Source organism: Lates calcarifer, linkage group LG21 (genome assembly GCF_001640805.2).
Source record: "Lates calcarifer isolate ASB-BC8 linkage group LG21, TLL_Latcal_v3, whole genome shotgun sequence".
Lineage (NCBI taxonomy): Eukaryota > Metazoa > Chordata > Actinopteri > Centropomidae > Lates > Lates calcarifer.
The window spans coordinates 11,504,713-11,527,761 of record NC_066853.1 but is presented as its reverse complement, the minus strand read 5'-3'; the positions used below and the strand labels follow the sequence as shown (position 1 = coordinate 11,527,761).

Genomic DNA, 23,049 nt, shown 5'->3' with positions numbered 1-23,049 from the left:
TGTTCTTGCCAGGTGACTATGGAAACCAAACAAATACTCTGATATCTTATGTAACTTTTTCTGTCTATACTCACTGCATATGTATTCAATAGTCATTTACTAGTAATGAAGGAACAGTCAAGCCTGAACTGGGTGTAAAAAAACAAACATTTACTATGGAACAGTAATTTCAATATTTTATGAAAGTATAACTTTCATAATGTTTGGGAGTCTGTCATTTTATAGATGTCTTTTGGTATCTTGTACAGAATCTCAACTGCAATGCTTAGAACATTTTTTGAGCAAATTTAAATATAGAATATATGTTTTATACAGATTCAAAATAAAGTTTGAAATCAGGTTGGTGTTGCACTGTGTGGCTGATTACATACCTAAAAAACAGCAACAGGTTATTTGTCATTTATCAATCATCAACAACTTTACTCAGCAGCTTTTTACCTAGTACAGAATACTGACAATTATGCACTCAGTCACATACAGAATGAAACAAATACAATCAATCAAATACATTAATTCATAAATATTTACAAGCTACTTACTTGGCTGGTACAGCGGCAAACAAAAGAACAAATTCATCGAAAATTATTAATTTTAAAAAAATATATACAGGTGTCTCTGTCGCTACACTGAGTGCAGAATGTCCTGGATCAAAGCAGAGAATTTAACTGAGAAATCCTCCTGCAAAGAGCCACCTGGCTGTATGGATGAGGAGATAGAAGAAGGAGACAGGCTGGAGGCTCTTTGGACCTCCAGCTCCTCTTCTAGCCCCTGAAACAGCCTCTCCATCCGGGCCTGAAAAACTTCGCTCTGCAAGGCTGCATTTTGGCAGAACCGCTCCATACTGGCTGCCACTTCAGCCTTAAGAGGTGGAGCAGTTTCTTGCAGAGCAGCAAGCTCTGCTTTGAGAGCCTCCACCCTGCTCTGCATCTCCACCCTCAGTAAACTCACTTCCTGTCCCAACCTGGAGCTCACCACCTGCCACAGCTCTGACTTGGCCACCTCTTCCTCGCTAGAGCCGATCTCTTTCAGGTGTTCGATCGCCCCGACAGTTTTGGTATGGAAGTCGCTGATGATGTCAGCCAGCTTGGAGCGGCTGTGCTCCAGGGCTTGTGTCATCCAGTGGAAGGTGTCCTGGTAGAGAGCCGGAGTGGCCTCTGCCTGGGCCTCTGCTGTCTCCAGGCCCTGCAGATAGAGGCTCAACTGGCCACACAGATCTTGGGTGCTGCTGCTGAGAGAGCTCTGGAGCTGCTGGGTGAGGGGAGCCAGGCGGTCCCTCATGCTGGCCAGGGTGGAGCTGAGGTGGGCTGGAGACGGGGACAACCTTTTCTGCAGCTCGGCAAGCTCTTGGCGCAGACGGATACGCAGACGCTCCGACTCCATGTTGAGCTTGAGCTGCATCTCCTCTGCCACTGGATTTTTGTTGTCATCATCCTCTTGGCTGTAAAGCCGACTGCTGTCTATGTGACTCTTATAGATCTTACTTTGTAAAAGACGGACATAAACACTCTATTACAAAATGTTACTTGAGTGTATGAATGCAACCTTATTTCAGGTATTGGACTGATTTAAAGTACTTGATTTGGTCAACTTACTCTACATCTTTAGTGAGGTCTGTCTTGTCATGAGCCTGGTTGGCCTTTGAATCAGTCCAGATTACTTCCCTTGTGTTTCGATGGAGTGGGTAAGCTACAGGCAAAGAAATCAGTCATGACAAAAACTAATTTCAACATAAACGACACTGAATAAAATCTGAGGAGCGATATATACCTGAAGTTGTCAAGAATGACAGGGTCAACACCAGGACTTTAAGATGCATGTTTATATTTCTGTAGAGGAACGGATGAGAGAAACACATTTTTCACATTAGAATAAACAAATTACTGAAAACTGAACACTTCCACAAATTATATAAGATTCCTTTTACATACATTCCCTTCACAGTCTAAGACAGAGGACAAGAGGATCAACATGTGAAAGAGTGGCTGGTCTTTACCTGAGGATCAGGGGTCTGTAGAGTGACTTCTCCTCTCATCTGACTTATAAAGGTCCTTGTTATCAGGGCCGCTGCCCAAACTCTGCCTGTGTCAATAGACAACACGTGGAGGGTCACAGTGATGATAGAACATAACATGCATACACACAGAGAGAACTACACACACACACACAAAGAGTGAGGCTATGCCACTGTTTGAATGGGATTTTTGCAGTATTAATTTAAGGAAATATTGAATGGAAATGGAAATGGAAATTGAAATGGAAATTGAAATTGAAATTGAAAAGGATGCACCACCGTAAGATAAAGTCTTGAAGGGAGAGAATACTATGATAACTAGCGTGATAGAAAAGAGTAAAAGGTGTGAATACTGTTTTAATAATGCTATAGAAAGACTGCAGCCAACTCAGGTTCAACAAGTTCAAGTTTGTTTCTCCACAGTCAGATAAGAAGGTTGGCTGGGTTTCTGGCTTTTTACGTCAAAGCCCCACTTTGTCAGGAACCAGAGTTATATGAATATTTACAGTGGGGACCACTTGTTTGATCCAGAGTGTTTGCTTCTAAGCATTTTGCAAGATTTGAAGTGGGTTTTCTATGTTTTAAATTGTGTAAGAATTCAGTGTATCCACTTTTAGACTGACTCATAGAACCTTGATTGTCATGGCTTGTTTTGGATACTTGACAATCAACAGCGTACACATCAGTGTTTGTGCTGTTAGTCAGGACAGGGCAGCTCAAAACAACCCCAGTAAACACCGCTGATTATGATAAATGGTGTGCTTTTCTCTTTCACAAAACAAGAAATAACAATTTACAGGGCAACTTTAAGTGTATTACTGCAAGCACATGCTCATGTATGCGTACAATGTGAGGCGCCAGTGAATTTCTCATTTCATAACTGGTAATAAAAGTGACTCATATTTCCTACTATCTCTTGTTTATTATCTAATTATGCTGTTGTGCATTTGTAAATGTAAGGGTAGAGGGATTTTTTCCAGCAGTGACATGAATATGTGGGTGAAAGTTGAATCCTGTTCAGTTACGTAAGATACAAGTCGTCATTGGGGGATCATAGTCCATGGCTACCATGTTGAAATATGTAGGTTATTCAAGTTATCCAAAGTCCACCATTTATTTCAATACAATAACAGTGCAGAGTGAGTAAAGCATCAGTTACTGTACATAAAAACAGCACAGTTGACGACTCCCTGCACTGATGGGTTGATTGTTACTATGTGTGCACACATACTCAATTATCTATAGCTCTATAACACCATGTGAATGAGTGGAAAACACAATGCATTTTACATTATAGTAAGCTGGAGCTACATCTCCTAGTTCATTTGAAAATAGAGCAAAGGGTAATAATCTTATCTTGGTTATTGTACACAGACATGTAAAGATTAGCATCAGAGGACCTACAGTATATGCAGGTCAAAGGTCTCCATGAAAAATTAAAAGTGTGCAGGTTACTTATGTAAATAAATACATATAAAAAGCATATATGTGGGCCAGAGCAGCTTACAGATGAAACAGATTTATTGATGAAAATGACGTGGCAGTTGTGGGCCACGCAGACCTTGACCATATCTCATTTTGATTTCCACAAGTAAAGACAAATGAACAACAGTAAATAAGCTTCGAAATGGGTTGCTCAAATTGGTTCATTTACAAGTGAAGGTGAACATCGCAGGTGGCTTGTATAAACTCAGTATATCTGTGCAGATATCTGAGCTGTCAATTCAGCAGCTGCTGTGACGCACATAATGCTAAGTAGACTCCTCTAAAGCAAAGCTGTGATGATGTGTTTAAAGCCAAATCATTAATCAGTTTCATGGTAGGATTGAGAAGAACAAATGCAGTAATGTGATCCTGCAGCAACAGGCAGTCATACTCTCTGTTTTCCCTGGTCCCTCTCGCTGTCATGGTCACCTTACCTCATGGGCCTCATAAATCATTCAGCAAGTCAGTGAAAGTTATGCAGACTAACAAGCCTGCTACTTACCGACAGGCAGATCAGGTTATGTGTGCAGAACTACAGCAGACAGGAGAGGTAGATCAAGGTAGTAAGTTAGCTACAGCATCTCCATAACTACTTTTTTGGCTATGGCCAAAACAAGACAGGCAACCAAGAGGTTATTTACAGATCCTGGATGAAGAATTACAGATCTGGAGGAATAGAGCTGGGGGTTTTTTTGTTCACCTGCCCTGTACTTAAACAGGTGGACACATTAACAATGCAATGGACTTGCAGATGCAAGAGTTTTAGGTGTTTGTGGTGGCTGTTTGCGTCTGTGCTACTAATTCTGGCACATGGAAACAACTTCAGTCAACATAAGCAGGAGAGGCCGCACTGCCAGCCAGGTAGGCTGTCCTGACTGTATGCAATGGCTTGGCCTTTTCTTTATTCCATCCCCTACTGGCTTTTTCCTGTAAATGTTTTGAGTGAATGATGGCCTTTTCCAGGGCAATTGTCTCTTAGGGGATGTTAGAGACAAAGTGACAGTAGAGCTGGATCTTATTGCCTCTGTTAGGTTTCTACTGCCCAGTGGGAAGCTTCACTCCACTCCCCTGTCCTAAGGGAACCTTTGGTCCGACTGCTGGTGCTGTGTCCATAGACAGCTGTCTGAAGTGTCCTCCTCACCATTACTGTCCTAGACCAGGCTTATCTGCCTCCTTGCTCTGCGGTCCCATGGCTCAGCAGCCTCTCTCTGGTCAGGACACCTGCATCTGCCCAGGGGAAGGTCAGAGTTTTCAGGTGACAAAGTATTCTCACACGATAGTAGGATTAAGTCAGTCAATTCTGCTGCGTGCATGTTCCCTCTGGCGTGTTTATGTAACCTAGTTTTCATACCATCGACCACCACCTCCTACTGTACCAGTCACCCACTTCCTTCTTTGTCTCGTGAGCTCCTTTATTCTATAAACCCAAAGAAGAACTCAAATTATTCAAGGCTATGATTTTTTTGTGTCACTGCTGAGTCCTGGGATACAGTGAGCAGACTAATATAGGCATGAGAGCTTCCTCACTGTCTGTCAGTAACTTTAGACTAAACAATCTGTAGCTTCAAGCTGAAAGAGCTCAAGATCAAGTTCCCTCGCAGCAGGGTCTTGTTTCCTGGTCTGTTGCAGCCTGCATGAGTGTTGAGCCTCCCACTCATCATCTCATAATAAGGAGAGTGAGATTTTTTTTGCATGGGTGTTGGTGTGGGGACTCATGTCAATGAATGAAAGAAGGAAGGAAGGAAGGAAGGAAGGAAGGAAGGAAAGGATGATGGAGTCAACCAGGGAAGGAAGGAAGAAAAGAGGGAAGGGGAAAAATTAAGGAATCAATTAGAGAAAAAAGAAAGAAAGGAAGGAGGGAAGGAAAAAAGATGAAGAAATCAATGAATGAAGAAAAAGAAGGAAGAAAGGAAAGAGGGAAGGAACAAGGGAAAAACAGATGAGGAAAGACATGATGGAAGGAAAAACAGATGAAGGAATCAGTGAAGGAAGGAAGGATGGAAGAATGGAAAAACAGATTTGGTTTGATAGAATGACCGACTGACTAAATTTGCACATTAGATAACAAGTTGACCAGGATGTGAACCCTATATGCATCGTTACACAACGCAGTTGCTGCTTTCTCTGCAGACCAGCGATGGGCGGTGCCACTGTGCCATCGGCTACCAACCTACCAACAATGGTGACATGTGTGCACACAAACTGTACGATGTCTGCAGAGATGGAAAAACACGTACGCAGTATGGAGACTGTCTGGACAGACATCAGTGGTCACTTCACTGTCGGCAGCAGGTTATTAGACTTTGTGCAATCACATCACACACAGCATCACGCACAGATGTACACACTAGAAGCAGGGCAAAGGTAACTGGCATGTGTTTCACAAACTGACACCCTGAAGATGTGACTAAACAGTGCTTGAGAAACTCTAGTTAGGTTGTAAACTTGTGATCTGTTTACAGAAGACACTGACAGTCACAGACAAGGTTAATGAATGCAACCTACATGTCTTTGCCCTTTTCCTCTATGAACCTGACAATAGTTTATCTAGTGCAGGATTGTATTAGTTCCACTTAATATTTAACCATAAACTGCTTCCTCTGACTGTTATCTGCATGCAGTGTTTATTTTTGTCACTGTCCTCCACAGTAGTCTTGTACAGTGACTTCTCACCCAGTTACACACTCAAACCGAGCATAAGTTAAGAATGCTGCCGGTTTTTTACGTGGTTCTTAAAAATAAAATATGGTCCAAGCAGAGAAAAAATAACTAATATAAGATTAGAGCCGACTAATAAAGCTTTGTGCTGACACTAGCTTTGTGCTGGTTACTTTCCTGCAGGTGTGTCAATCTGCAGAGGACTACCGGGGCTATGATGGAGAGCTGGGCCTGTGTGTTTGCAGAGAGCCTCCTGGAGGACCTGCGTGTGGAGGCTTGTGCAGGAGCAGGCCAGCTGCTGAGCTGCAGCTCCAGTGTCGGCCCGGTGGAGATATGGAACTGGTGTGGAGCTATGAGAGTAAAGTGAGCAAAGGCAGCTGCAGATTTACATCAGCACTTATATAACACAATATATTCTATTCATCCACTTTAGGAAAAACATACTGAAAAGAGAGCACATGGTCTGGCATTTTGTTCCTACTCATGTTACCCCATACCTATATCCATACAGTGTTTCCATTGAAACCACCTTAGAATAAACATAATGAATAGCCTTAACTATGTTACCAGGTCGGACAATGGATATAAAACCTTTACACAATGTAGTCTTTATTGCACCAGCAGTGGAAAGCTTAAGAAGAGCGTCTCTTGCGTTGCAGTGACCTACAAATGGTAAACACTGTTATTGTGTGTGTGTGTGTGTGTGTGTGTGTGTGTGTGCAGGTGTCAAGCGTCTCAGGCAGCGTGTTGGAGATGGTTTTTAAACAGTGGGACTCCCATGGGACTCTGCAATGCAACAGCCATCTCAACTCTTCACGTCCTGTCTACATTGTTCAGACAACAGGTGGAGAGACACACATTCACACATGCACAAACACACACAATGGCTTCTCTGTCTCGCACTTGATTTCCTTGTGCCCCCCTCCCCTCCCCTCCCCTATCTCTCTCATGTCTTCCTCTCTCTACGTTCTGTCTCTCTTCTCTCTGTCTGATTGCAGACGCAGGCTTCCTCGGCCTCCTGAGTGGCCTCTCAAAGGAACTACAGCAACTGTTTCCTGTCACCACACAGCGGGACTCACATAGCTCAGCTGGTTTGTCACAGCACAACAATATTTTCTTACGATTGAAACACAAACAATATTTAATACATGATCAATTTGACCTGCAGACTAATGAATAATTACTGCAGTAACAAAGGTCTTGTACTGTTGTTTTTTTAGAGGAAGATTCTGACTTTCTGTGGGAGGTCTCCAAAGTTGAAAATATCAGTCATGGAGGTAGAGAAATGAATTCCAGCAGGATGAGGGGGAACAAGAGTGATATGAGGGAAGATGTGAGAAGCGTGACTGGAGTTCTGAACCCAACAGCATGTCTCCGTTTGGGTGATGTTATACTGTTCACTGTTGACACGCGTCACTATCCTGAGTATGACCTGTAAGTCAGATACTGGGTTTTCCTCCTATGAACCTGCTATGGATTGCGGCCTACTTTACACTTGCCCTCAATGCATTGCCTCATGTCTTTCAGGGACAGTCTGTACAACACAAACAGTGACTTTGACTGGGGTGTGTTCAGACAGCTAAAAGAGGAGCTGACTCTGTCTTGGACACCTCCCAGCTTCTTTTCAGTGGTCTTTAGCCAGCCTGGCGTGTATGTTTTCACACTGAGCAGCCATCAGCACAAACACTTGGTAAATACATTTAAAATAATATGAGCATTAAGGGTAGCCTATTAAATTTTAATTTTAAATAAACACAAAGTTTTTTACATCCAAAACTCGGCACAAAAGTGCATTGTGCATTCCTAACACGCTGAATACATTTCTTACAAACTCCAACATGCAAAGGCATTTTAAAAATATATATATTTTACTATCTTTTCAGATCTTTGGATTTGGGTACCAAGGGTAAAGTCACCACTTTACCCTTTGTGTGTAAGGGCTTCCTGATAAATTTGCTGGTAGAGCACTTGATAAAAATAGCAGCAGGACTAGGTAATCAAAATATCGCTCTACAGCACCACCTAGTGGTCAAAGGTTTCACAGGGTACCTTTAAGTCTGCAAATACCTTTACTGAGGTCTATGTCAAATTAATTCTTACATAAATTTAAATTGGGAACACCTGTATAATTAAAATATTCTTAAGTAATCTCCCACTTCCTGCTCTTTGTAATTTTACTGTGATATGAAGAGGAAGGGAGAGGAGCTGTTGAATACAGAAAAGCTCTTGAAGCACATCAAGCTTGAAACACACTTTTTCTATTTTTGTGCCATTAAGAATCTGTATTTGTGTGATATTGTTCTGTATTATTATTGACCCATTTGGGAAGCCTTTTTCTACTTTTTTCCCATTCTAATATTTATAGAGAGATAAAATGATATGTATCAATCAGTGTTTCAATCAAACTGACCCTTAATTTTGTTCTTACTTAGTATGTGAGGGTGATGCCTGCAGGGGCCCAATGTTATGAACCTGGCCCCTTCTTTCCCACCATCCCACGTCATGTGACTAGGGTGGGAATCAGCAGGAGACGAGACCTGTTACTTCGGCCAGACTGGTTTGTGACTGGAGGATTGCTGTTTGGAGCTGTGGTCATCCTATGTTTATGTGTGACAGTTCTGGTTAGTGTACATACCCAAACACATGCCACCATCACACATTAAATACAACACATTCATACTGTAAATCCACCCCACATGCAGATTCTGTTTCGTGAATATGGATGGCCGGCAAAAGAGCCAGTCAGAGTGCGGTATCGCTTGCTACAATTGGCCTACAACATGGATGACTACGCATCAAAAGGTTCAAGGGTGATCTCACTCAGGAAGACTCACCGCAATCAACAAGCCAGAATGACACAAGACTCCATTCAAGCAGGTGCAATATTGTAGCTGTAACCACAGATATCACACACAAACACATGACCCCTCATGCTCATTTATTAAGAGCCAAAAGGCCAAGAGTTACATAACTTACATTCAAACATATTCTACCCAATGTCAGCTGATGCACCTGCAGCATGCACACATGACACACACATGCACAGAAAACACACTGACACTTTGTTGGTCTTTGAAAACCCTTGTGGCCTCTTATGTAACGCCCTAACGACCCTTGGGTGTTGCTCCCACCCAACCAGTTACTGCTGAAAAGGCTCTTGTCATAGACCTCATATCGCGTGCTGTGACTGACTGCTGTAAAAATGACAATAGTCCAAATGTCACAGGACTTCGTAAACACACAGAACGGCAATATCTTGAGTTTGTGCATTTTATCACTGAAACTGTCGCTCTATGAAAAGCAGTTAACATAGCTTCAGAGAGTTATTTCTGATCTCTCTCCTTCTGTGTCTTTGTATTTTACTCTGTTAACAGCAGTCTGTGCAGACACCTCGGGTGAGTTCTGGGATTATGAACACCAGGTGGATCTGGAGGCATTCAGCAGCAACACCTTCTACAGCCTCCTGCTCAAACAGAGCCTGTCTGTCACCACACGGCTGGGACAGCTCACCACTGAGGTCTGCAGCTCTTAGTTTAAATGCAAAATAAACATACAGTACATTAAGGGAATGACACAGGATGTCTTTTCCTTCACACATCCTTTTCTCTGAGGCTTCTCTATCTTGAAACATCAGAAATTGTTCCATGTGGTTCCATACACACAGTTAATGTCCTGTAGTACATTTATAATATTTTGTGAGCACCATCCCAATTGTAGGAGAACATCAATCACACATCAAGTCACTGAAATATACACATTGATTGATCAAAAGTTGATCTTAAAGTAAAAGTTTGACATTTTCTTGCTGGCTAGCTCTTTCTTTGTGCTAAGCTAAGCTAACCAGCTGCTGGCTGTAACTTCATATTTATAGCACAGATACGAAGGTGGTATTGTTCTTCTCATCTAACTCTGAACAAGAGGTGAATAAGTGTATTCTAATTATTAGCTATTTTTATCTGAATCCATGTACCATATGTCTGCATATGTTGGTCTGGATTTGGTTTCACAATGCCTTAGATGTTTTGTGGTTTTAACCATTAGCCACCACAACATGGGTATAACCAACAGTAAGCTAGGCTGTGGCTACAAGTTTGGAGTTATGGCCACAGAGCAATAATCTCACAGCAAAAAGCAAAGTGAATCAAAAAATGCACAAATGACACATTAATTTACACGTTTTTCCTTTTTCAGGTGTAGATAGGCTTGCACTAATCTTTTTATGTAGCGCGTCTTTGTGTTATTTTTTTCATCTCAGCCTCCAGCTAGGTTCCAGTTGCCATTGTTTAAAAGTAGATACTGTATCTCATCGAATGTCAGTGCTTTAGTTTGTCCAAACACAGCAGAGGAAGGGCAGATACTTTGCTTTCCAAAACTGCATATTGCAGCTTCATGTTAGTCCATGAAGCTGATATCCAGTATCACATCGTCAATTCTAATCACTTACTTCTTTCATTTCCCTCTTTTTTTCTCTCAATTGTTACTGTCCCATCTTTAAGTATATCCCATTTATAAAGTTCAAGTCCATTGAAACAGATTAAGTGTCACACTAGTATGCTTCTGTTTGTAGTTGCACTTCCCTCTCTCCTGCCTCCCTCCTGTTTGTACCATCAAACTGTTGGCTACAGTGTAGGAGACAGAGGTTTTTGTTACAGCCCTCGGGACAGCTGAGGCGATAAAGATGTAAGGGGAGATGGTACATCTTGCACCCCTGTGTTATCCCACAAACGTGCATGTCTCATCAATGTAGATTAGCTAGGTGCACAGGGTGGGGTGAGATGTACAATCTGATTACTACTATCTCATGATATTTGTGTGGCAGTCCATACATATCCCGTGTGTGCATCCAGGTGAAGGAGCTATACCAGGGTGTGCTTGGGAAACTGCAGCTACTCCACCCACGCCTGATCACCGAGGAGAGGATGGGGGAGGGATATGAGAGGATGAGGAGGGAAGTGGAGAGAGAGGTGGTGCGACGGAAGACTCTGGCATCGCAGCTGAGGACTCTGCTCGACAGTCAGCTACAGGTTTACATTACATTCCCAACCGTATATCAACCATTATCCCTTTCTAAAGACTAGAAAAATCCTGGTTTCCCTAATAAAGAACTAATAAGTCTATTCCAGTTACAAGGACAGTGGAAGATAAAGAGCAGGTGCATTTATGTGTTCTAGACAGATTTTAAAGAGACAGCAATCTCGATTGGGCTGCAAATGATCATTATTTTCATTGACAATTTAATTGCAAGTTATTTTCTCGATTAATTAATTAATTGTTCGGTCTATTGGATTTCCGAAATAGAGTAAAAGCCCATCACAATTTCCTAAAGCCCAAGAAAACCCTTAGATATTCAGTTTAGTTTCACCTATGACAAAGATAAACAGTAAATCCTTATAATTTAGGAGCTGGAAAAAAGATCATGTTTAGCATTTTTGCTTAGTAGTGACTTGGATTATTAATTGATCAATCATTTCAGATTAATCTTAATTTCGGTTTAATCTTTCTAGATTACTATTTTAGCATTTTACATCAAGAGTAACTGTTTTGCTTTTTTCCTCCAGGTTCTGAGGCAGGAGCGACAGACCCAGCAGAGGGTCCACAGTGTGTTTACAACTCATCTCAGAGAGTGCACCAGATTACTGTCTAAGGTTTATAACAACAACCAGCCATCCTGTGAACTACGTCAGCAAAAGTAAAGGTCCCATTTATCCTTTGCATGGTGTCACAGACAACAAGTAGAATGGAGTAAATGGAGTAAAATGGAGTAAACCCCTCACATCTTCAATCTCTTGTTTCCCATCTTCAGTTTGATCCAGAGGCTAACATTCCTGGTGGATGAGATGGGAGAGCTGGTGTCAGGAGAGTGTCAGCGTCAGGGGGCCTGGGAGTTGCTGGGTGAGGGTACAGGGGCTAAGCTGCTCTGCCCTGACACTGGAACTGTGCTGACCAAGGACCACATCTTTAGTGAGTCCATCACTCCTGAGTTAAATATTCTAAACACTCTGTCCTTGACTTTTAGACAAACTACACCATCTTCTGGTAAAAGTATGCACTACAATAATGAGATGGCCTAAAATTGTGGTCAAATAAAATCTATATTAAACTTTATGCTGAAATTATTAAATACATAAAAATTACACATTTATCAACATTATTTGCAAGCATACTTCAAGGGTCAAAACTTTGTGACCTAGGTTTTGAAATGTACTTACTTTACTTGAAATATATTAGTATTTATGTTCAAGCTTATATATTTCTAATCTGAAATATACAGATATGCATGACTTTCAGAGTATTACTTTACACCCATAAAGTTCCATACATTAAGTTCTGTAACCAGTCCCACGGTCTGAGATGTATGATATCTGCAAGTTATGATTAAAAAAAAAAAAAAAATCCTAGAAAATGAGGTCAGCTCAGATGTTCCAATTACAACTGATGAAGACCATTTCCCCTCCGCTAACAATTACATTATAAAATGACATGAGCACTCTGATTAAGCCAGCCCACCATTGTGATAAGTGATACAGAGACATGATTTGCTACTTGATTCATGCTTTTCCACAACAGTGCTCTATTCAAGAGCAGATCAGCATGAAACACTGCCTGGCCAGCATGTGACTGTACCCTAATTCAAAAGCACTTAAAATCATCATCATAACCATTTACAGTTTGAGGACTGCTCACAGTGATCTCTCCCTCTGCCTCACTCCAGGTCCTGATGGGTCCCTGCGTGTCTGCCGGGCGCTTCATTTTGAATCAGTCACAGGCCTCATAAGGCCAAATGCTCACACCCATATGCTACTGGGCAGCTGTCACACCACGGCAGTGCCACCTGATTTCTTCCTCCACCCACAGACTGGCAGAGTTATGCCCATTGCTGGCAATGTGGCCTACGATCCTGCAAGCTCTACTCTGGTGTTCACGACTGACTCATGTACAGGTAACGTGAGGGGTGGCAGTGCTAAATTAAATAAGAGTGTGGAAAAAGCATTTGATCATGAAAGTCCCCAAACTCTCAAGAAAGCTGCTACTGATCATTGTCTTTGCATTTGCACCTGTGGGAAACCAGCAAAATATAGATGATATTAGATAGGAATGGATGATTTGATCATATTATTATTGGATTAATTATAGTGTGAGAAGTTGTGGACTGGACTTTAGGCTGACTGGGTAGTTGAACATCTGGTTAAATGTCACTAGTTGTTGTCGTTGTTCTCAGTGTGTGAGAGCTATTCATTTGTTGAAATCTGTCATGAAATTAAAAAAGATTTCACAATGTTGGTAATTTGATTTCCAGCCTCCTTCCTTAGATCAGATAACATTTACATTTTTGAGTGCAGTTTGACCGCATACTGGGTTGACTTGTTCTGATTCATGGTCATAAAACTAGAAGAAGGCAATGGATTTGTCAAAGATGCAACAGGATAGCCAATGAGTAGCAGTAACAATGTTATAGTAATCTATATTAGAGACTAAGGAATTGAACTGTTGACCTACAGTTACAATCAAAAATATGATCTCTGCTGAATTTATCACAACTTCACTGAACTGTCATAAAGTAATCATGTGGGTGGAAAATTGGTCATCACTTAATCTGGGATGAATTTAATAATCTAATGCTAATTTTATGTGCGTTACTGAGAAGCATTCTAGTAAAAGCATAAGTCAGCAGTATAACAAGAAGAAAATGCAGGTCTGTGTTATACAATGTAACTAATAGCATTCATTAAACTGACTTGATGACATATGGGAGCATAAGAGTTATATGGCTCATGAAATATGTCATTACATCACTCAGATTTATGGCATACAATTCTCCAGGGTGAACCTCTCCTTCAAAAACGTATGCTATTCTTTATCCCAGGTGACAACAGAAAGTGGGACAGTCCCCTTCTTCCTTTCATTCCTTACCCAACCTCCTGCCACTCAGACCAGCCCCTGTCCAGCACTCGGCTCAGAGGCCTAAGACCGGGCCAGAGACTGCAGCTGGGAGCTCCCATGGCAGACCCCGACACGGGGGTCCCAGTGCCCATTCTGGCTGTGACCATCCACCCCCAGACTGGACTAGTCTACCCGCTGGGAGGGGTGCATAACTGCCCCATCACTCGCCTGCCTCAGCCCATACAGATTGGTTATCCCATGCTGGACCCCAGGACGGGGAACGTTGTGCTCACAGTTGGGGTCAGTTTAGATCCGGTGACAGGTCAGTGCTGCTGGTGAGACCCCAGTACAGCCTGTGTGAGAGTTACTATACCTTCATTGTTAACCTTGTTCTGTGTGCTTGTGTAGGAGCTGTGCTGCCAGTAGGTGGAGTCCTGCTTGCTGAGTCCTTCATTGAACCCCTGAGTGGGCGGATGGTGAGAGTGAGAGGGGCCAGCATGCGGGCGGGACAACTGGTGCCTAATGCAGGAGGATATCAAACTTTACTAGACAGCAAGGTACTTGATTACACTGTGACAAACTGATTTTGATTGCATTTAGAAAATAAGTAGGAAATTTAGTATGATGTGTGATAAAATAAGACAAATCTCTCCAGTGTGGCTTATATTCTCACAGTAGTTCTCAGAGAGCAAAACAGCTTTGAAATACTCCCTTTCTCCTGAAACAATGTAAAGAAGGACTTGATATTGTCACTTTATTACTGTTTGTCGGCTCAAGTCAGTTTTAAATTATCTGGAAAATGATGCTCATGGTTAGTGTGTTTGTCATTAAAATGTATTGTTTTTACTTTATTTTAGATTATATAATCATACCTGTTTATGCACTTTTACTGGACACTGTTTAACCTCTTTTTGTAGCATGTGATAATTTTCTATGCCTGCTTATGTTGTTTGTATTTTTTTCCTGTAACAACATTTTTTCTCAACCAGGTTCTGGCAGCGATGTTCAAAGTGTTGGATCTCCTGAAGCCACTAACCGAGGAGTGGGGTTCAGACCCAGCTTTGCAGCATCCGCAGCCCCATCCAGCCAGTGAGAGAGAGAGCGGTCGACAAGATCATCTTCTGGCTGTAGCCAAGGAGCTCCAGCAGGCCTGGGGAAGGAGCCTGCACTGTCAACTCCAGTTACAGACCAGGTTGGAGCTCCTGCTGGACTGGGCTGTGGGTCTCCAGCAGGATGGAGGGACTCTGGGTGAGGAAATGCCAGTGAGAGGATAAATGGATATGAAGAGTCTCTTGTGGGCAGTACATCACAAACTCTCATTTCTCCAGTCCTGCCTCTCTGTGCTGACATGGTCGCCTCTCCCCCTCCTCCACCGCTGTGTAGCTGCGAACAAGCTGTTTTCTTTTTCCTGTACTTTGCAGTTATCTATCTTCTGCATTTGCTGAGACTTTTGCAAGTGTCTGAGAAAATATTATCTTGTCATCACTGTGCCATAAATCTGCTCGTTGCTGAGTGGAAAAATACGCAGCAAGGGCCCATTACTTTGTATTTGCTCATCTGTTTCTTCTTTACAGATTTTATTGTGATATGTGAAGAGAAATTCATCACATGAAGGCCATTGCTGCTTTTAAAATTACATAATTTTATATTTTTTTCAATATTGCATGAAAAAAAGCAAAATCTTTGACTAACTTTTAGGCTCCCTCTGGGTATAAGAGTGCTGTCCTTAAATACCCACTGCTGCTAAAAACAAATTTAGACAAAAGTGCCTGTGCTTTCTTTTAAGTTTAAAATGGGTTTTTGGAAAGAATTCATAAGGAGGATGACATTTCCTACCTCAAAGACTTTCCGCATGACCTTTCTTTCTCACAAGCAGCCATCCTCCACAGAAACTATGCATGCGACCTGTTTGTCCCAGATAACCACATTATATTAGGACATGCGCCAACTCATATGCAGCCCATGTCCATGTTTTATGATATGAGATAATAAAGAACTTCTGTACCTTCAGCATTCGCACAGTGGAGCTCAAAAATATCCAGACATTAAAACCTCCAACTCAGGCCACATTACCTTTTCACTTATTTGAGTCCCTGACTTATTAATAATGAAATTATTTCAGCACCATCATCACAGTGATAGGCTTATTATGATCTCTGCATTTTGCTCACTTTGCAACACTTGTGGCTGAATATAAGCTGCTGTTGTTGTATGGTCACATGTGCTCTGCCTGATAATCTCCTTCTTATTTTTGCTTCTTATAATCTTTAATATGCTTTGCTAGATGTGGCATGCAGTCACAATCCTGTTTCACGTACCTCACTCTCTCTGTATTTATTTCTGCATTTACTTTTGTTTAGAGGTTGTTTGATCCCGGCCAAAGCAGACATCAATAAACAGTGTTAGCTTATTCTGGCACAAAAGTAAACTGAATGTAAAAACTGTCATTCCTTTCTACTTGGTGTCCAAATTCTGCTCCTCTAATTTGTTACAGAAGTGTGGCAGAAACTTTCAGGAATACTTTTGGAAATAAATATTTGAAGACCTCATCATGTTTAGTTTGCTTCACTCTAACCCTCTGACTTCTTCTGTGCTGTTCAAACCAGGTGAGATTCCTCTCTCAGGCTCTGATGTGCGTGTACCAGCTCTGCTAGGGATAGAGTACCCTGACCCCATGGGATCTGGTCTTACTGTCCCTGTGCTGGGATGTCAGACTGACCCCATCTCTGGGATTACAATACCCTTAGCAGGGACCATGGAGGACCCAGATGGGAAAGGTATTGTGAAAAACAAGCTGTTAGGGCAGTTCACCTGACACCTAATCCACTTAAAATTATATTGAACACAACAGAATAAAATGAAAACCTTTTTCTGTGTCTATGCTGTTTCACTTCACAGGTCTGGTGGCGATCCGTTATGGATCACAGACTGTTGATCCAGTGACAGGGGTGTTGGCCCCAGTGGTTGGAGCCAGGCTGGATGTGTCTAGAAAAAATGTTCTGCCTGTTACAGCTTTGTACTGGCTGACAGTAGCAGATCAAACTGATAGTGTACAGGTGGGGGAGTGATTGAAACAGATGTTTCCATAAATGCTGTCACACAATAAATCTTTAAAGTGACCATGGAGCATGAGGCTGATTCAGCTTTCTGTTCCTTGTATTTTACAGCCTAACAAGGGAATTTTATGAACTTGATAAAAGTGATTCCAGTCTACATGTGTTTAACCTTCAGCTAACTGAATTAAGTGAGATGGAATTGTAAGTCCTTTCTTTTGTTGTTGCTATTGTACACCAGGTAGAGGCACTGCAGAGAGAGGTGTGCGTGCGAAACACTTACTGGCAGCATCAGAGGCAGCGGGAGGAAGACATTCTCTCTGATCTGGACTCAGCTCTTTTCCAGAGTCTCATTAGAATCACAGAAGTTAACTCTTCTCAGGTCAGCGAGGGGTGTTTGCTGTGTTGCTCATAAATATCTTACATAGCCCAGCCACTGAGGATAGGAGGAGAAATTCAAAGGGGTTGAGCCTTTTGAGCATGTGGAAATGAGTGAAGGGATATGTGAATGTGGGGACAAACAGCATTGGAAAGTAATTCAAGGGAAGCTTTTCATATCCTGCCATGCACTGCCAGAAAGAAAGTTGGTGGTTAGCTTTTTCTTTGCGCACAACTAAGAGTTGGTGCAAACTGCAAAGTCACCGAATCTCTGTGTGTGAGTGTGTGCTTGTGCCATACCTTTGTTCCTTAAACTGAGTATGTAGATGCATCTTTTTGTGCCAGTATGTTAAATTGTGCTCCACTCTTCGCGTTCCAAGTGTGTGTACTCCGCAGCAGGTCCAGTGGTCGGGGAGACAGCTGAGGGAAGCAGCCGTGGAGCTGCAGGATTCGGCGCAGACAGAGGCCCAGAGGAGAGCGTCTCAGCGCTCCCGACTTGGCTCTGATCCTGCCTCTGCACGTCTTACACATCCTCACGCTGGGTAAATTGGCTGGCAAACTGGCAGAGTGAAGAGCATGAAGAAAATTACAGTCATGACCCACACTGCTGTTGCATTCATTGCTTTCCAAAAAGGAGACGCTCCATGCCAAGTGTCTCATATCGCACCCTTCAGTTTTACAGTAATTAACATAATTTCAATGTTCAATATTTTATATGGGTTGGCAGCATGTCTTTGTGCATCTCTGTCTGTGTGTGTGCTGTAGGTGATGAAGAGGAGTGGGATCAGCAGAGTGTTTGGCACTCAGAGCTCTTGTCGGGCCTTGATAAGGTGGATGTTTGTATGGAGCAGCTGCAACAAGAACGAGAAAGGTGGACAATGCAGGGAGGAGAGTGGGCTACAACCCTGCATACTATGGTCAGAATAGTGGCTCTGTGGTTTATTAATGGCCCTGTAGCTTAGTTTACCTTTCAAGACACCTATGCTAAATGTATATGACTCATGATAAAATAAGGATGTTGGGAAAGTCTATGAACTTTGATGTCAGCTCTGTGCTGTGAGACGCACACTCTCCCTCTAAATGTAAATAGGACTTAATGCTTCTTCTTACAAAAACCTGTGTTTATTTGTCCTCCAGGACAGAGAGCTGAGACAGAGAGAGCTGTGGGAGCAGTGTTGCTCCAGACAGACAGAGTTGGAGGCTGCTCTTATTGCGCTGCACTTTGTCAGACACCTTTCTCAGCTCCGCGCTGACACTGCTCAGGTCAAAACACACACAGTCGCACTCTGTATAAATAAATCTATTCTTTGTTTAAACCTAGGCTGAACAGTCAAAGAAAATGGTGTTTCATTCCGTAATTATTAGCTCTGCTTCTTCCAGAATTATTTTGAGCTACTTTTCTCCTCTTGATTGTTTAGGCGGTGCTGTGTGGGAATTTTTGGTACAAGGAATATGGTCTGGTCCAGTGCTGTAAGCAAAGACAGTCTGTGAAGGTCACAGGTTTGCTTCAACAGAAGGCTCTGCCTCTGCTGGAGAGACTGAACCAGCTCTTAGAAGATAAACAGCCTGCAAGCTTCTCACCCAACACCTGCAATCAGCACATCGCAGGTACTGTATCAATTCCAGATAAGGGTCCTGCATTTCCTACATTGTAAAGGTACTGATACATGATAGGAGGCAAATATTTAGATACAATACACACTTATTTAGAGACAGCAAAGTTTCTCATTGAATAATAGCATTATTTTGTAGCTATACAAATTTTTGGCATGTCTCTGTGTCGCTGGATCTGAGAGTTCAAAGTATTTTGATATACAGTACCAGGTAATGCATTCCATATTTCCTTGTAGTCACACTCCATGTTAGCCTATACATTCCTAGATAAGAAGCCATTATCTACATTTTCCCACGCAACCTGGTACTGTGGTTGGAGATTAAGGTTGGTCTTGTTCTATGTTTTTTTTTATGTCAACAAATCCCATTAAAGGACTGAGACCAAGCCCTGTGATTTCTTCCGCTAAATCTCTAGAAATTGTGAAATATGTAGTTCATAAAAAATTAAAATAAAAAAATAAATATAAAAATAACATTTTTTGGTGCTTAGGGAGTAATTACATCAGCAGGACAGTGTTAGTGGGATTGACTCAACATAAACTACACAATCCATGTTCATTGTAACAAAATGGTCCAGTGCAACACTGAGGCTTTTTAAAATGTGTTTTCAATAGTTTTTGTGAAAAACAATGGCGCTCTTTGGTACAGAAAAAATTGCTACAGCATATCAGGCTTTGACTCAACCATCTGGTCTATTGATAGGATTTGTTGACAATGAAGAAAAATATATAGTATAGCCAGGTTTGTACTTTAAGTTGACTGACTGACACATTACAGGTTTGTCGACAAAGCAGGCATACGGGTTGGAGATAGCTTCTAGAGTATGGACAGCTTCTGTGCCTGTGGTGAAAGGTATGTGGTTTTCAAGCTGCTCCAACCTTGCGATAACATGTGTGTATATGTGTGTACAAAGAGTGTGTGTTCACAGAGTGCCTAAAAATATAAATAAATACGTTGATTGTCAAAATGCAGCAGGATAGAGCAGTGAAAAAGGAAACAGCCTCTGTGTTGGAACAATTCACCTTGCTGATGTGTTCTGGAGTAAAAAAAAAAACAACAAAAACATTATTTTTGAAAGCTGAAGCCCTTTGAAATTAGGGATAGAGTAAAAGGAAGTAAGGGATCAATGGAGTGTCACAAGTATTATAATTCTGACAAGTGTTGAAAATAATGTTGCTTACGCCAAAACTTTACTGTATATGTAATGGTAGAAACCACTAGGCTAAGTTTTAAAATGAGAAAACATAAATGGTTCATGTCTCTGTCAAAGCTAGCCCTCTCGCAAAATAACGTGTCTTGGGAGAACTAACGTTACGAAAGGAGGACTCACAGCTGCTTGAGGAGATACTTTGATGTTTTTCAGAGGAATTGGCTTGATCTCCAGCTTGCAATATTCACAAGGTCTCTAACAATTCATGTTTCTAAAGGAATCTCCACCCAGTCTTTGAGGGAGCCTGTCAATCTAGTTCAATCCCAGGACACTGGTCTGCAGGCCAGCTCAGCGCCGACACACAACTCTCAAAGACACATTGCATCTTCTGGCATTCACTCCCAGGGTGAGGCGAAGAAGAAATTACAGTTCCGAATGTGAGACCCCCATTTCACCCTGTGTTGTCCTTTGTGAGTGATACAGTATGTTACTGTTGCACATTATCTACATTATCTAAATTCTGGTAATAGGTTTCTAGGAAAAGACACACAGATATATACACATCCATACATAGACATGGAGGGAATTAAAGTGCACATAAAGCTAGTTATACAGCAAAGCATACCTCTAAAGTTTACATTTAGGAAAATATGCTTATTCTCTTTCTTGCCCAGAGTTAAATGAAAACATCACACCACTGTGTTACAGCTAGCAGCTTGTCATTTTTACGCTTTGACGTTTGCATACAGAGAGCCCCATGCCCCAAAGGTCCAGTCACCCAAAAAGAGAATGAAGTTTAGAGTAGATTTCCTTATTAAACTCTTAGCACGAAGGTGAATAAGAGTATTCCCCAAAATGTCAAACTATTCCCTTGGCAATGATGAGTCATTTTAATCCTAATTTCAGAGAGCCAGCCTGTGAAAGAGTCTGCTCAGCCTACAATCATCTCTGTCCCGACAATACCAGGTAAAATTGTGATGTAAAGTAATGCACAGTCAGAGCAGTGTGACATGTGGTGTGTCACGTTAACATTATCCATGTTGCCTTTATTCCCCAGAAGAGGAGTGGACCAAGCTGCTGGAGCTCTCTCCTCTGTTCCAGCTGCTAAAAATGGTGGAGCTACAGCTGAAGGACTGGGCCTGTGGGGCAGGGCTTCTTAGAGGAGAGCTCGCTGGTAGGTCAGATACCTTTGGGGTTGTCTATTTTTAACTGAGTAATGAGCCTACACACACCAACTGTGCTGCACAATTTCACACATATACATGCGTACATGCACAAACACGTACAAACCATGCAGACAGCATAATCATCCAGGTATTCACACACAATCAAGCTGAGATATTTTCTCCCCAAATCAAACCTAGAGAAAACTTGAATGCAGTCTTGATTTCTATTTTTTAAATATATATTTTTGATGCTGAATAAAGGTCCCATTATGTGATTGTGTAGTTTTGTGAAAAGGGAAGATTACAACCTCGTTTAAGCATTGTGTATTCTTTAGAATGCAGCACTGCCTGCATGTTTTTTCAGCTGCCTCTTCCTCTCGCCCTCCAGAGCCTTTGATGAAGCCCAGGAGGTAGATATTTCCTGAACCACAAGTGTTGAAGCATATGCTAGCTTATTTGGCTTCAGGGACTCAGGGTTTAATTTACTCTCATCAGATCTGTCTTACTGAGGCTCTGCCAAATTATGTTAGCAAAAACAAATCCTGGTGTTACTATGGAGAAACAGCTTTTTTTTCACTAGCCAGTCTAACTGTGTGACAATACTGGATGGCCTGCCATGCAGTACTGCAGTATTGTAGTGTTTAGCTGGGCTACAGAGTAAAATAAAGCTAACTTTAGCTTTGTTTGCCCTAGTGACAGCAGTAAGCAATTAAAAATTTAAGTGCCACCATGAGTTTGACATTTGTTTTTTGGTGAAATGTCTTGAAAGCATTTGGATGGATTTTTAATTGTTTGCTGATGTCACTAAGGCAAATAAAGCTTAAGTTAGCGCTATTTGGACAAGCCAACATTCTGTGGCTCAGTTAAACAGTAGCAGATTCGACATGAATCACACAGGTTTTTCATTCAAAATGGTGATTTTTGTTAAAAGGTGATGAGTTTGCAGCTATGACAGTACAGTCAGTGACTTCCTGGCACTGTGTTTTGTCCAGGCAGAGGCAACAGTTTTGCAGACGTCCTTGATGCTCAGTGGGAATGTGAGGGAGAGCTGATCCCTTTGGACCTGTCAGTTCTTAACCCCAGAGAGTTCCTGGTCTACCAGCACGGACTATTCCTGATGCAAACATTGCATAATCTGAAACTGGTTGGTGCCAAAGTTTCACTCTTACTTTAAACTTTGTTGCTTATTCTTTTTTTTTTTTTTACTGTTTTCAACTGTTGAATCTTGAAGCTTTGAGTGGCCTGTCCCCAAGCTATCTTTTAAATGTTAATGTCTTGTGAGCCTCTGTGTGGGCTGAAGTAATCAGCCAGGAAAAGTTCTAACTACCACTGGATCGCAAAAGTCCAAAGTTGACTTGGCCTTTGGTACGTGAGCTCTGGGGCTTTAAAATGCCCTTCCTGAAGAATTCAGGTGGATAGCAAATACTTTTACCTTCATTCTTTTTGTTGTGTTTTCTCTATGTCTGTCTATGTTACAAACACATTTATTTATTAATACGTTGTTGCTATTTTAGTGTCTAGATATATTTGCCTGCATTTATTATTATTTTCATTTTTACTGTGAGCAGAGGTTTCAGTCTGCATACTTTAATAAAAAAAGGCTTAGATTGTTGTTTTCTTTTCCAACAGACTCCAGTCATTTCACTTCAGATA

The 23,049-nt window shown here is 41.7% G+C and overlaps 1 protein-coding gene across 1 annotated transcript; it reads right to left on the bottom strand.

Annotated features, from left to right (window-relative positions):
- Nucleotides 1–129: 129 nt before the first annotated feature.
- Nucleotides 130–2,050, bottom strand: zgc:162608 (uncharacterized protein LOC100037332 homolog). Its single transcript, XM_018681268.2, has 4 exons — nt 1,994–2,050; nt 1,768–1,826; nt 1,593–1,686; nt 130–1,480 (listed from the first exon to the last, which is right to left on the bottom strand). Exons 2-4 carry the CDS (start codon nt 1,814–1,816, stop codon nt 622–624), a joined length of 1,002 nt encoding a protein of 333 aa, XP_018536784.1. The 5' UTR covers nt 1,817–1,826; nt 1,994–2,050; the 3' UTR covers nt 130–621.
- Nucleotides 2,051–23,049: the final 20,999 nt, after the last annotated feature.

Bases quoted from the DNA above. Each gene is read 5' to 3' on its own strand.
- zgc:162608 (XM_018681268.2), bottom strand. From the start codon at position 1,816: ATGCATCTTAAAGTCCTGGTGTTGACCCTGTCATTCTTGACAACTTCA. The intron at 1,687-1,767 runs GTATATATCGCT...CTTTGCCTGTAG, and splicing joins GTCATTCTTGACAACTTCAG to CTTACCCACTCCATCGAAAC. The intron at 1,481-1,592 runs GTAAGTTGACCA...TCTTTTACAAAG, and splicing joins GACCTCACTAAAGATGTAGA to TAAGATCTATAAGAGTCACA.